The following is a 14,530-nucleotide window of genomic DNA, read 5'->3' on the forward strand; positions in this document are numbered from 1 at the left end:
GACGACGCCCGATCGCAGGTTATATGCAATAACTTTAGAGTTCTAGAAAGTAAACATCGATGCAACAAAGAAAGCGCATCGCCCCTAATCATCTAACCTTGTGTGATCAATTTTGAAAAATTCATCACAGTCGGTACAGTGCGTCGTCCCTGAAATGTTAAAGAGCATTCGAATATTAACCCTTCGAGGATGACTGCCGATTGCCGGTTTCTTTCTGCACGATTGGCATTGTATGACGTTAGGGGCGTCGCCTGATTTAGACTTTTTGACATTTTTCATAGCTATGTTTACATTCTAGAAAGTGTATGGTAATATCTCGCAAGCCCCAGTTCTAATGTAAACATTAATCATCATTAAGAGCCAAGGGTAATCACGTGACTTTCGCAGAGTCAGCAGGTCGTTGAGGCACGTAAAACCATTTCTCACCTATTTTTGTCGGTAACGTGGTCACTCTACCTTATCGCGAATCTACGGCGTCTTGGCTCTTAAAAAAAAAGCACAGCGAATCGATCCATACGCCACGGCTAACGATGATTCTTTGTTTGATGTTTACAGGTAATTGCCCCCGAATAAACCTAACCAATCGGCGTGCATTACTTACAGTTGAACGAGATCTCGGTGATTCAAAGTAACAACGGTCTACCGGGTCATTCGGTGGCTACCGGAAAGTACGCGGGCTTGTTCGGCTCGGTGTACGCAGCCGGAGCCGGGTTTCCGTTGGACAAGCAGCCGATGGCGCCGACGAGTAACGGGCCGCTGGTCGATGGTAAATCCTCGATTCCATCCGGTTCGATGCTGTTTCAAACATCCTCGCCGTCTCACTCTCCGGGCACGCCGTCGTCGAACGGTAGCAACCAGAACTCGACGGGTGTGCCCTCGTGGACAGGCGACGGGCTTCAGCATCACTTCGACAGGGAGCCTTCGAATCGGTCCGAGAGCAACCCGACACCACCGTCGGCTCGACTTCCACCACCTCCGGCTGCCAGGGGCGAAGGTTTAACCACGTGAAGTTCAACCGGTACATATCTTTCTTCTTCGATCGAAAACTGAACTCCGGCTCGCTACTAGCCAGCCTGGGCTAGGCGTGCGGATCCGGGGAGCAAGTGCTTCAGTGTTTCGTCCAAAAAGAGAACAAGAAAGACTCGGGACCCGAAGTCTGACGACATATCCTCGTAACACCCAGAGCCAGCAGATACCATGTTCCTATTGTCACACTAGTCTTAAACGTGTTAAAAGAGGACCGATGGGCCCGGCAGCATCAGCTGAGAGGGAGTTTACGTCCCGGTTTCCAGAACCCCCGTGACGTGGTTTCGCACGAGGGTCTGACGGACGCGGTGCCTAGACTGAGCCGTTGGGCCGCAAGACACGTGGCGCCGCGACGTCCCGGCCCTCCGTACTCTGACCGTCCATGCGCGACAGTGATGGTCACCTCACTTAGGCTTATTTTACGTTACAAATTGATGACGCAGACCGCGCCATCTCGCTCTCGGCCAGCCCGGGAACCACCCGTTACCGTTCGCCGTATACACGACCGCCAAACATTCGTCTCGTCGTCCGAGGAAATATACTCACGGGCCAAAAGATTAAGAAACATATCGATCATTTGAAAATTACTGTATATTTCCTCCTTTTTAATACATATTGTTTCGGACAAAAAAACAAAGAGACTTCATCTTCACGTTTCTGAACTTTTGTCCGTGAGTGTATTCAGTTGAATATCGTACGGTAGACAATAACGGATGTCCTCGGGACGCGCCAGGGAGCCACGTGGCATGTTCTGCGCAAGATGATATAAATATATACATAAAAAAAGAGAAAGATTATATATATATAAATATAAAATATACATATATAAATATAAAATATTATATTGGTGCGAAGGGGTACGAGTTCGCAACTTGTGTACACACGCGTGAGTACGTGCGTCGCTTTCTTTTTTCGAAGAAGGTCGTTTTTAGAAATTTAAAAGCGGGTCCGGCAACGCCCCTCGCTGTGATATGAGAGGAGCAGCCTGCAATCATTTAAACCAATGTACTTATACGTTGTACCATAGTATTATTATTTACACTCGATGTACAGTACGCACTGCAAATTAGCTTTGTCGTTCTTTTGTATAGAGAAGAGACAGACAGCCGACTTCTATTTGTGTTCCCCCGAACCTCGACGATTTTCACTTTTTCTCTCGGTCGAAGCACCAGTAATCTTTGCTGCAGAATTGAAATTCAATTCTGGTGGACAATACACACCGTGATTCGTAGCATCGTTGTAACGCTTATGCGAAGAATAATATGGGATCTCTCGATTCGTGCCGCACGGTCCTCCTCGTTGGTCAAAGTTCTACCGTTCTAGCGACACCGTGTACAGTGAACTCTCGATATATGTCAACAACACGGGTCTAGCCATGGACATATATCGGCCAGGAGATACTATGATCTTCGGCGTTCGAGGCCTCTCGAGTTTCGTGGTCCCTCACGGGGTATGTCCCGCGGCAGTGGGAAAAATTCCGCGACGTTTATCATCTAGGCTCTGGCGACATATATAGAGAAATCAGTGTACTCGACTCGAAAAACTTGTACGCGTGAAAACCGTGATTTTCACAGTCGACCTAGGTCGCGAGATGCGCAACAGCTATACCTTTAACGTAGTGGAGTGATCGTTGCTCGACAACGTGGTACAAGTAGACACTGTTACGTTAACAATTCGAGTGCCACGAGAAACGTCGAAAAGTGTCAGCGGTCCATCATGCTTAAATTGAACAACGCCCGAATATTAGGGTACGTAACGCGTTAGTCGCAAGCGACCACGCTGCTCGACACTGTTCGACCAAATTTTCGCGAAGACCCTTAGGCATTGAGACGGTTAAAATGTACAAAATCATAATAACATTCTAAATTCAACGTGAACGCATATAACAAATGAATTATAACGAATAGTATGGCCACAATCCGATCAATCTGTACGTGAAATACCTCTACACTATGTTTCATAGAATTGTCCAAAAATTTCAAATTTTTATATTAATTTCCGAGTAACGAGATTTTTAGAATATTCTGTTATACATTTTCTTCCGGTAACATCGTGTTTCTGTTAGTACTCGACGGGGTTTTTAATAATAAAAAAAAAATCAAAGGACGACCTTGCTGTGTAAGACAAAAATTGTGAACTGGTGAATTTGAATCGTTAATAACTTGAAAATGAAGCCAAATTGTTCTGAATTTTTGTCTTACACCATCGCCAAAAATCCCTGCAATTTTCTGCAATTTGTTGTTGAACACCCCGTGATCATCTTTAGATAGTCGAATCGTTTTTATACATTTTCTTGAAGAATGTTTTGTTACGTGAACAAACCAACCTGGCGGAGAATAAAGGAATAAGAACTGTACAAATGGTAACGGGTAATTTATTAATTATTTATTATACGAGAACGGAAACCAAAATGAAAAGTATTCACTAGATTCAAAGATCAGCAAATTTACAGACCACAAGAGCAATGAGGTTCATTCGACAAGTGATTTCTTTTACGCCATAACAACTGAATGTACCTACTTTATCGACACCGTTAAGCTATGTTCACACCAAAGCAACATCGATCGACTTTTTGTTGACTTTTCCTTCTTTCAGAGCCGTTGCGCACTGTCGACCGCACTGCCGATGACTAACTTTTCTGTGTCGAAATTCATTTGATACACGTAGTTGTCTGGCCGCCAAGAAAGTTGTTTACCGTGCGAATTATTGTTTTCTCGTACCTAATGGTCGCCGGCGACCGTTCAACAGTGCGTAACGGCCCTTATTGTGGGTAACTGTTCAGTGTGGACACAGCCTTACGATGTACGAAATTTTATATGCGTTCGAAAGTTCGGAAATCTTGTAAACGTGCAAACACCATTCGTGATGCGATCGATCGCATGCAACCATACTCGAGAACTAATACATACTTATGTGTAACGGCTTTCCTGTATGTTCTCGTGTTAAACCGTGAAACGCAAAGGAGATAAAGAAACTAAGCGAAGCGATATGCATGTATAAACCTGTAAAAAGTAATGATAGCGACCGTACGTATGTCCAGTAGACACTTTATGTAATTTATCTGATTTTTAATTAGCATAGAAGTAACGTTTTAAGAACTCCGTCGATTGGATGATTTATTGCGCGCGAAACGAACAAGAAAGTCCGAAGCCACGATCTCCACGTCAACCGATAACTTCCCGTAAATCAAAGTTACTGGAACCTATTAGAAAGATTCAATACGCTGAATTCAAAACTTGTAGCGTCGCCAGATCAAGACTTGTTCCCCCACTCTAATTTTCCTTTCCACCGCGCTATTTCCCACGGTTCTGCCGCGGTCCGGTCACGTGACTCCGGTACTGGCAGAGAGGGGGTAACTTCTTCCCCTCGAGTCGTGCTCCCTCCCCTCATCTGGCGACACTGCTTGTAACTACAAAGAAACTCGCGAGCCTCTCCAGTAACTAAATTCTGGATCAGATCCAAAAGAACATGGTCCCTGTCGGAATAAGGACTATAATTTTACAGTATAAATTTTGACGACTCTTAGCAAGTTAAACAATGATACGAGGCTATGAAAAATCACGTCTGATGCAAGGCGTTACAGCAACAGCTATTATTTTAAAAGATAATTTTTTACCAGCGTCTCGAACAGTTAATACCTTTTTTGAAACTTGAATCAAGGTAACGGCATTATTTATTTAAACAACGGTGAAGAATCTTTCATTGAGAAGAATAAATTTGATCGAATTACGATTCACTAAATGAAGATCACATGTACGACGTAAGTCCACAAATAAGTGGACGGTTAGCGTTAATCATTTTAGCGAAAATGTCGCACGGCGAGAAACGTGTGTTGCGTATTTTCTAGCCGAGCTATCTTTCTTTACACAGAAATTTTAACAGACAATTTTAAACGTACGTTAGGAAACTACGAGATTTTAAACATTCTAACACGCGCGTCACGCAAACGTACTACAGTAGAACCTCGGTTGTTGCACGGAATTCTCGTTCGTTGCATAGTAGCGATCCCCACCACGAGTTGTTAGACGTTCTGGAACAGGTAGTGGGGATTGGCTGCCTCTTTTTTTGCACAATCTTGAATTCTGCACGTATTTTCGGTCCCGTTTCGTGCAACGAGCGAGGTTCTACTGCACTTGAAAAGCAAAATTTTAAGACCGATCGAAATAATAATTCGAATAAATTCAGTCAACGCTCGTGACATTACTTTTTTTTTTAATTATCACGAATCAAAAAGCATATCGATGACGTGTCCACCGGACACTTATAATTTTCAATTTACATAAATAACTAGCCGAAAGCAAATATATCGTGAACAGTTAGACAAGTTGAAACCATTGCAGCCGTATTAAAAGTATGGAAAGAATTCGATATGATTTCTAATGCAGAGAGAAACACGAGGAGAGGAAATGCATCCAATGCAACGTATTTAAATAAAAAAAACTCCAAGATAAGGAATGTAGTTGTAGGAGGAAAATCAAAAGATTCTTGTCGATCAGAACCGGATGGTTCCTCGACGAGGAAGACAGACGATATAAATATATACATAATACTACTGTAAATAAGGAACACGTGATCAGTGGAAATGAAATCGGTTAGAGAAGCCCATGTAAATCATTAGTGTACTACTAAAATGTTTCGTAAGATAAGTGGAATAAACGTTCACGCGTTTGAAGTGCAGGTGCCGCGTGCTTGCACAACATTGTTTTTTCAAAGATGGAACGGGGGGGAACGAAAAAGCCCGGCAGCTAATCCTCGATTGCAAATTCTGTGAAATTGTCCAAAACGAAGTATTGCTTTTCTGTACATATTGTATAATCCATGTATAAACACAACTCTGCTAGTTGCGAAACCCATCATTGTAGTTAAATTACATTACGGATCATTATATCTATATCACTTCAACAATAAACAATTATTATGAGAATGGGTACTGTTCACTGATTTTAAACCCACCCTACATTTATTCATATTATCATTCATTTGAATCTAAATGTTTTTCAGCAGCACTCGCAGTACTTAGGGAATATAATTTTGAAAAATAACCATCGAATTTTCTACTTTATCTGTTAAAACTATACAAATGTTCCTTTCCAGAACAACTGTATTGGATGATGGAAATTGTTGAAGTAATTACACTTAGTTACAACTAGAACTCAATATTTAGTATTGGATCTTGTCTTCTCCTAACTCTGTTAACATTTTCTCTGAATATCTCACTTAATATTTGTAGAGTTGCTTGAAGTTCGTCGTACTCAAACTTATAGAACTGTATCTTACAGGCTGTGTTCAAATGTAAGATGGTCATTTTGAACATTTCTTTCGAGAATAAATAGATACTCTGTGTTAAAGAAGAAACTTATTATAATTTGAAAGCAAGATCAATTAGGGCATATGTATATCTGAACTTTTTGTATTTGTTTTCATATGCATAATCTATCACAGAAGGATTCGAAACTACAAGACTAATGAAAGATGGCCTTCTCTTTATTTAGAATATTAATTATAGACCTGGTGTGCCTGAAAAGGGTTACAGTTATCATTGGGTTTTTTTTTTGTATCTTACTAGATGACGGAAGGAAAAAACAAGAACAAAATCTTAGCATAAATTTTTATTTGTAAGAACTGACAAACAGAAAAGACAATGAAATTTTTAAGTGAAATTACTTACTTGACGTAGTATATTATTGTGCAATATTATCTTCAATGAAAAAAAATCATTGATATGACATTACCTTTCATGTTTTCCTTCACATTACCGTATTGTATGATTCTTCAACAAATATTTTTATATGTACCTATTCCAGCAAAATTGATAGAAGCTGCTACTCACTTTTTAGACCTGAAAAAAATAATACAGAATTTTTAATTTACAGAATCAATTCAGAATTTTTAAAATTTCATAATTTGTATTTCGTAATTTGATTTATTAACCCCCACTCCGTTCCTTTCGCGCCGATGGTTGCGTATGTTTGTAAATACATGTAGAGAGTTGCAACTGCAGAGTTTTGCAGTTACAAGTTACAGTCTTAAAAACCACTAATTTTTATAACTGAATACGGTAAACGGCATACGGTATTTCATTGCAAGGTGTTACAAGCCTAGCCTAGCACGTCAGTGTAATATTTCAATTTCGCCATCTTTGAAAGTTTTTGCTTTCGCCACCTGGTCCAAGGAGACTGAAGGAGACTGTACCACCATCACTTGAATAACTCTGTTTACTTCGTGTGAATTTTGTGATTCAAAATGGTAAAGTGTTGTATTAACAGTTGTACTGAAAAATACAGTTCTGCTACAGACGTATCTTTCCATCAGTAAGTATTTTAGTACTGTCAATTTTTTATATTATATGGCTAAATACAATACCGCATAACCTATAACTGATGAAATGAATACTTAATGTTTATTATATAGAAGATTTTCTTCCTAACGGTTGTCAAATAATTAATGATTATTTATTGTCCCTTGCTTTACATTAATTACAGATTTCCTAAGGATCCAGAGTTGAGGAAGGAATGGATAGAACAAATAAATGTAGAATTTTGTGAACGTGCACGAGTCTGTTCGAAACATTTCACTAATGACTGCTTTATCCAATCTCCCTGGAGTTCGCGGCGAATATTAAAAAGTGATGCTGTACCAAATGTTATAGTAAAAACTGAACCACATTCTGAAGAAAATGCCTCTAGCTCAGAAGCTGAAAATAGACTACCAAAAACATCTTTAATGAAGAAGCGGAAAGCATATGTTGGAGATTTCCATAATTTGGATATATTAAGTGATAAAGATAATTATATAGACGTTGTTAATGCGACAATTGCTAAAAAAAATAAAATAATAAAAACATTACACCAAAAAAATAAAAGGCTTAAACAAAAAGTTAAAGATTTGCACACATTGGTGGAAGAACTGAAAAATAATGGAATGAGATGATTATAGAAGATGCTTCTATACCACTTTCGGTACATATAAATTTCAACAACTTAAGCCTGGAACATTTTATTACTTAATTGCTTTGCTTTTATATGAATTATCATATGAATTTATATGAATGTTTTTTCTTCTATTGCATCCAAATCTGTTTTATTTTTTTTCAGTTTAGGGGCTGTTCCAACCCTGGAAAGAGAGGAACTCCCTAGTTTTAGGGAAAATAATTCCCGTATGCAACCCAGGTATACCCTCAAAAAATTCTGTCCTATACTTTATTCTTCCAACCATGGAAACTTCAGATTGGGACTGCCTCGCGGCTATACTTTGATCCGAGCTTTTTCATCCCTTTGTGCCTGTAGTAGTTTACGAGAAGGAACTGTTGGTTCATTGAACTTGTTCCTGTTTGGTTCTATTTATCTTAACTTCTGCTGTCGGTGGTTTATCCTCTGCGGTTCTTACCCTGCCATGGGGTGTTACCATCAGAAGGGAACCTGTACACATATTTGTTGTTTTAATCCTTGCCACTCCTGACTGTTCTTTGCCTTGCGTATTCCTCTTGCTATTTATCTGCAGCGTTACATATAGATGCAGAGAATTTTTCTATTGTAAAGGGAGTGGTGATGTTGACTTTTTCCACAAAGGATTTCCTAATATCTGAAATGAATAAATTATTGAAAATATATGAAACTTAAAATTATATAATTTAAAAGTTTAAATACTATTTTTCCTCCTACAGAAAGGTTTACTCCGGTTTTGCCCGATACGTACTCGTACAGCAAGGACTTAGTGCGACCGACCTGCCTTCTGTAACGAAGCCAAGGTTTGCCTAGAGAGTATACGAGAGTGCTCACGCCCGAGCTTTTTGTGCCTCCAGCATAGTGCTTCCTCAACCCGATAACACCCAACACGGTAGAGATGATCCACATGTAGCAGCTAAAAACAACGAAGCGAAAAAAAGAACCGACGCACAGTGGTCTGAGAACGCGATTTTACTGGCCAAAAATCAATTTTCGAAGTTCAAGATTTTGAAAAACTTTTTTGCTATACAGTAACAAAACACTTCAAACCTTAAAAATCCAAAATATTATTCATTTCAGATAATTGTGGAATCGAGGGTAACGTTTTGAATACAAAATTCTGAAATTCAAAGTGAAACTAATTATTCTAAGAACTCATTATAGAACATGATATAACAGGTTTGAATTAATGTTTTATATATATTAATAAGCGTACTTTCCGTATTTAATTAGTTTCTAAGCATTATTTAATCCATGTGCAAATGCTGCAATATTATTAACAATTTGAACTTTGAGAAAGGTTTTAAAAACAGTATTAAGCATTAGACTTGTTTTATATGAAAGTTTAAACAATTGCGAAAAAGAGCATATAAATTTTAGCTGCCACCTCCTGCCACCTTGTACGATAATTAAGAAATAGAAGCCCGCGGTATTTTGATGTTTGGCTATTATCGGGTCACGAAGACCACTTGGCGCTTGAATTGTGGCTCGCACTCAGATGTTTTAACAGAGCAACCTGTTTGTTACCATAGTAGTTGGTTTTCTTCTAGCATAATTCTTTTCGATCGCGTTGGTCTTCAACCGAATATTCGAGTCGAACTATCGATACAGAAGGATTTTACTGAGTTTTATGTGCTTAAAGCATTAGTTATATAAATATAGTAACACATATTTATGCATATACAGGGTGATCCACGCAATTGTTTTAAGTCATAACTCCGTTATTATTGCATTTACGAAAAAATGATAAAGGAGAAAGATAAATGGTTCGAAGAGCACTACATCTGTATTTTTTTTAGATGCAGTAGTGCATGTGCAATTAACAATTGCATCATTTCTTTAAATAGAAATGCATATTTTTTTGCACAGATCGATTCTTCCGTTCATTCTACGTAAAAAATGATTAGGGTACCATGGCAAAAAAATTATTAGATCTCGAGATATTTTCAAAAAATGTCTTTATGAATGAAGAAACGACGAAATACAACTCTAAACCCCGTACACAAGTACGGCCTACCTAACATGCACAAGAGTGCGAATCTAACCGGCCCACGAGAACCAACCTAAGACCAGCTCACGAGAGCCAAGCTAAACCCCGTACACGAGTACGGCCTACCTAACATGCACAAGAGTGCGAATCTAACCGGCTCACGAGAGCCAACCTAAGACCAGCTCACGAGAGCCAACCTAAGACCAGCTCACGAGAGCCAAATTAAACCCCGTACACGAGTACGGCCTACCTAACATGCACAAGAGTGCGAATCTAACCGGCCCACGAGAGCCAAGCTAACCCCGCACGCGAGTGGGGCCTAACCAACAAGAATTCAACAAGAGTAGTTGAAGTCAGAACTTCAAACTACTGAAATGGCGCTTCGGGTAGCCCCGGGTTCGCCAATACCCGTACTCACCCACGGCCCCATCCGTGAGTGAGCCCCTGAGGGACCTCCGTTCGGAGGAAAACCAATTTTAAATCAGATTTAGAAATTTTGGAATAGGAACTTTTGAAAGTTGAGAAGTAATTTTCGATTGGAAAGATGAACAATTCAAATCGAAAATAAATCGAACGAAATTGGGACGCAACGACCTATAGGCTCGGAGCGCCCCGGGTTCGCCAATACCCGTACTCACTCATAGGACGCACCCGTGAGTGAGCCCCTGGGGGACCTACGATCGGAGAAATACCAATTTTATGTCAAAAATATAATATAATATAATTTCAAGGAGAGAAACTTTTGAAAAGTTTCGACGCAAATTCGAATTAGAAACACAAAAATAATAATTGACGGCGTTCGTTGAATGAACACGCATTCCAAAACAGAAAGTGTATATTTGAATTGTTACTTACAAAGAGCTGCTGAAAGTTGACCAAGGTGAGCGAAGACAGCTTCCAAGAACCTCGCCGTTTCCAAGAAGCCCACCCCGAGCTAGCTTAAGGTGGACCAGGGAAGTTTTAAATGACCGTTGGTCCACCTTAAGCTAGCTAAAGGTAGACCAAGGTCGGCCAGTGATGTCCAGTGCAGCTCTGGAGGATCCCTGGTCAACTGGAAGGTAGGCAAGAGTGGGCCGGGGTGGTCAGGGTGGGCCAGGGTAGCACCAAAGTCCTTCGGCCTTCTGGTCCCGCAGCACTTCCGCTCCCTTCTGAGTGCGCACCTCGACTGACTGACCGAGCGCGGCCGCCGAGTTCAGTTGCGCGGTGCGCGGTGCGCAACTCTACCACCCCAATTAATTTCGGTAGATCTCGATCGCCGGAATAGTAATTATTGATAAATTTGTTATTTCTGGCTGTTTAATGTTTATAACCATTCCTCTCACCAATGATGTCGACAAGCACTCCCTTGACCATCTTGCCAACTAATTATTTAGTAAAAGTAAATTACAGAAATCGAGATATAGAATAACTTTTAAACCATGAATAAATGTACGCTGATAAATTTATTGTCTCTGCTTGTTTAACGATTATATGAATTCCTCTTACAAATGATGCTGCCGAATACCCTCTTGGCTAACTTACCACCTAATCTTTTTAGTAAGAATGGCTAATAGTACTCGAGATACAGAGTAACTTTTAAAGCATGTCTTGAGCATGTCTTAAAGCATGCCAAAGTAACTTTTGTGGGATGAATGGTTCATTGTGCGTGCGTGCGTGCGGGCGACCGGATCATGTTGCGACGGTCCGGCGCCGGTGTGTTTGGAAAACTCGAGTGACTGAAGAGGCGTGAATGAAAAGTGTTTAGGTCTAAGTGATAGGAGAGTTTGTGTATTTCTAAGAATGAAAGCGATGGATGCAAGAAACAGAGTGCAAGCGAGATGAATGCAAGGGGGTGAAAGACTATAAAGCGTGGATGTTCGGTAAGAGCGGAGAGAGTAGAGTTGCGACTGCCTTGCGAGAAAGAGTGTTAATCGTGTCAGCGTTATTTCTTCTAAATATATTAATATTCAGTAAAGTGTTTCAAAGAGATTAATCTCCCCATTTCCCAAGATTCCTACACTTTTATGCATGATTATTCGAAGTATACAAGATACTCGATTCTCATTAAGATTTCTAATTAAGATTGCTCGGTATTTCATATCGTGCTCCCCGGGGGACGTGAGACAAAAAAATACATTGAGTGATTGGTCTACTCCTGTACCTCGTCTGTGGTCTAAGGTTCGATAATCTAATGATGTGTCGATGGTTTTTCGCGGTGTCGGTTCTTTTTTCCGCTTCGTTGTTTTTAGCTGCTACACACATTTAGCCTGGATCAGATCTCACATCCACGTTTAGCACGGAACAGAACCCACACCGCCTTTTAGCATGGAACAGAACCCACATTTTTTAGCATAAAAGAGAACCTTTACTAAGCCTGTGGCATAAATCAGAACTAGCTTTAACCAATGCTTCGCCCGACATTACCATAGATCTAGAGGCCCCTTACCATTTCTGTGTCACATCCTACCGTATCGGTCGGAACTAATACAGTTGCAATTTGTTGATGTCGAACAGCTCCGATACTTGCACTTTTGTGAAGATATATGTATAGCGCTATTTCATACGAATATCAACGATGGTCTTAAATCTGTTTGCTTGGTGTGTTCCGTAGCATCTGTCTTACGATATCTTTCCGGGAACATTGTAAATATGTGGTTTCGTGAATAGATCTTTATAAATCACTCGACGCATGTATGTATGCGGATCACTTCGTAAAGCAACTGACGGTGTTGACATAATGTATGTTATTTTTTATTCTTCACTTACACGTCTCACCCGGATATTTGCCAAACTCCCAATCATTTAAACTGTTTAATAAATAATAACTAGACTATGTATGTCATCCATTTACGACAAAAAACGGGCCGAGGAAGTACGAAGCTGATAATGAATTTGAAGAATGTAACAATACTGTTACATTATTTCCAATGTACCAAAATTATTAAGGGAAGAAATAAACTGTCTAACACCTGTATCTGGCAATCGATGCACATGAATTTTTATTTTTCATACAAATCCGCTCTCTATTAATAACAAAACTTGTCAAAAATGCAGGTATTTTGTTGTACTTTGTGAGACTCTTATGCGACGAACAATAAGAAGAAAGTTATTAAATTGTTAGAATACACATATAAGTATTTTATCGTTAGTTAATAATAAGAGCTACTAGTTTTTTTTTAATGTACATATTTTTAGAACTTTTGTGAAATACTTCGGGAGAATTTGTAGCTGGTAGACCCTAAAACAAAACTTATACTTAAGCATTTGGGTGCCATTATAGATTCTGGTGTCGCTGAATGGTTGGAATGGTCGATTAAACAAACCATTGCATGAATGATCATGGTCGTAAGAGTCGTTACGCACTATCGACAAACTAAACGGCCGAACTCGATGACCAAAGGCGATTTGTCAGTACATACAGGGTCGTCGAGATAAATCCGGAATTTTTTCTGAGCAGTCCGATAAACAAAATGTAGGTGAAGCAAATATAAACAAGGCAATTGTTGATAAGGTAGGCCAATGCATCAGCCACCAATCAATCAACAAGTGACAAAATGTCATCCACGAACCGAAAATACGGCCGAAGAGCGGCAACGGTCTTCGTATCGGAAAATTGCCTGCAGAAATCACTTCGTAGTTTGACTAAAAGAGGACGCGAGTTCACGACTTAGCCAAGAAATTCAGAAGTTCTGACAAACAGTAGGGTGTTACCACTAAGTCCCGGATAGCTCACAGGACTCTTCGATTCTTGACCAAATCGAAAGAAAAGATTAATCAGGAATACCTCTGTTATCACTGGTCTCTCGTCTTGGAGAGATCTGGTGTCGTCAGATGAGGAGAGGGAGCACGAATTAAGGGGAAAAAGAACGCATTAACCTCTTAAACTTAAAAGCCTGAGAATACTCGGGTATTATAATATAATATAGTACACACTTTTACAAAATAATTGTTAAGTTAAGAGGTTAAAATATATAAAATCCTTCCAATGGATGTGCAACATTATAAGGACAAACAATAGAACCTTTTATTTCTCCAGATTCCAAACGATTCTTTCACAGATTTTTAATACCGACGACATTTTTGGAAAAAGTCCCTTCCGCATGGAACGATGACCCTGATTTCAAAATTGGGCTGAACATAAACGCCCAATGCACATGTATTGTATGTATATATTCTTTGTGTGACAGTAAAATTATATAGTACAGACTTATATAGTATAGACTGACATAAGGGGTACATGTATGCAATATTTTTAAACAATTTCGTGACCACGTTATACCAACGATAATATCCAGACTCCTTGAACAGAGAACTTTTTCCCCAATTTTGTCCACATTTTCGCTGAAATTGACCACCGTGTTTACGTTCTCTTATAATCTCTAGATAGCAAATACCGTTTTCGTGACAGAAGCGTGAAACAATTTCCTCGTGTTTCACTTTTGAGCCGCTAACAACTTTGACTAGCCTCCGAGAACGGAGAAATTGACCAGCACGATACCGGGCATTCTACGTGTGTATATGTGCATGTGGTATCTTGTATTCTCTGGAGCGTAGGATAAGAAATACTGGTTTCGTGACAAAAGGCGAGGGA

General features: G+C 39.7%; 2 protein-coding genes across 4 annotated transcripts in view; both read left to right on the forward strand.

The window, feature by feature from the left end:
• Salm (spalt major) overlaps positions 1-5,950 on the forward strand; it is a 120,204-nt gene extending 114,254 nt beyond the window's left edge. The window contains exons 9-10 of one of the 2 annotated variants that reach the window (XR_013082528.1): positions 604-3,266; positions 3,297-5,950. Coding sequence is in view for 1 of the 2 variants with exons in the window: in XM_076790597.1 (XP_076646712.1) it covers positions 604-1,008 (405 nt within the window). In the remaining variant the exon portion in view is untranslated. Of the gene's footprint in view, positions 1-603 lie in introns of both variants that reach the window. The other variant, XM_076790597.1, reaches the window with a different exon arrangement.
• Positions 5,951-7,202: 1,252 nt separating this feature from the next.
• Positions 7,203-8,783, forward strand: LOC143355627 (THAP domain-containing protein 1-like). 2 transcript variants are annotated; one of them, XR_013082529.1, is made up of 4 exons: positions 7,203-7,337; positions 7,509-7,985; positions 8,121-8,195; positions 8,690-8,783. XR_013082529.1 is itself a non-coding variant. In XM_076790641.1 (3 exons), the coding sequence occupies exons 1-2, from the start codon at positions 7,270-7,272 to the stop codon at positions 7,954-7,956; spliced, it is 516 nt and encodes a 171-aa protein (XP_076646756.1). In that variant the 5' UTR covers positions 7,203-7,269; the 3' UTR covers positions 7,957-7,985; positions 8,121-8,677. The 2 variants fall into 2 exon arrangements, 1 of the variants encoding a protein (XP_076646756.1); XM_076790641.1 differs by lacking the exon at positions 8,690-8,783 and having other exon boundaries at positions 8,121-8,677.
• The last annotated feature ends 5,747 nt before the right edge of the window (positions 8,784-14,530 follow it).

The sequence above is a fragment of the Halictus rubicundus genome, chromosome 7 (genome assembly GCF_050948215.1).
Source record: "Halictus rubicundus isolate RS-2024b chromosome 7, iyHalRubi1_principal, whole genome shotgun sequence".
Classification (NCBI taxonomy): Eukaryota; Metazoa; Arthropoda; class Insecta; order Hymenoptera; family Halictidae; genus Halictus; species Halictus rubicundus.

What these genes read in the sequence shown, in the direction of transcription:
- LOC143355627 (XM_076790641.1), top strand. Translation starts at nt 7,270, where the DNA reads ATGGTAAAGTGTTGTATTAACAGTTGTACTGAAAAATACAGTTCTGCT. An exon ending in ACAGACGTATCTTTCCATCA is followed by an intron (nt 7,338 to 7,508) that starts GTAAGTATTTTA and finishes CATTAATTACAG; the next exon opens with ATTTCCTAAGGATCCAGAGT.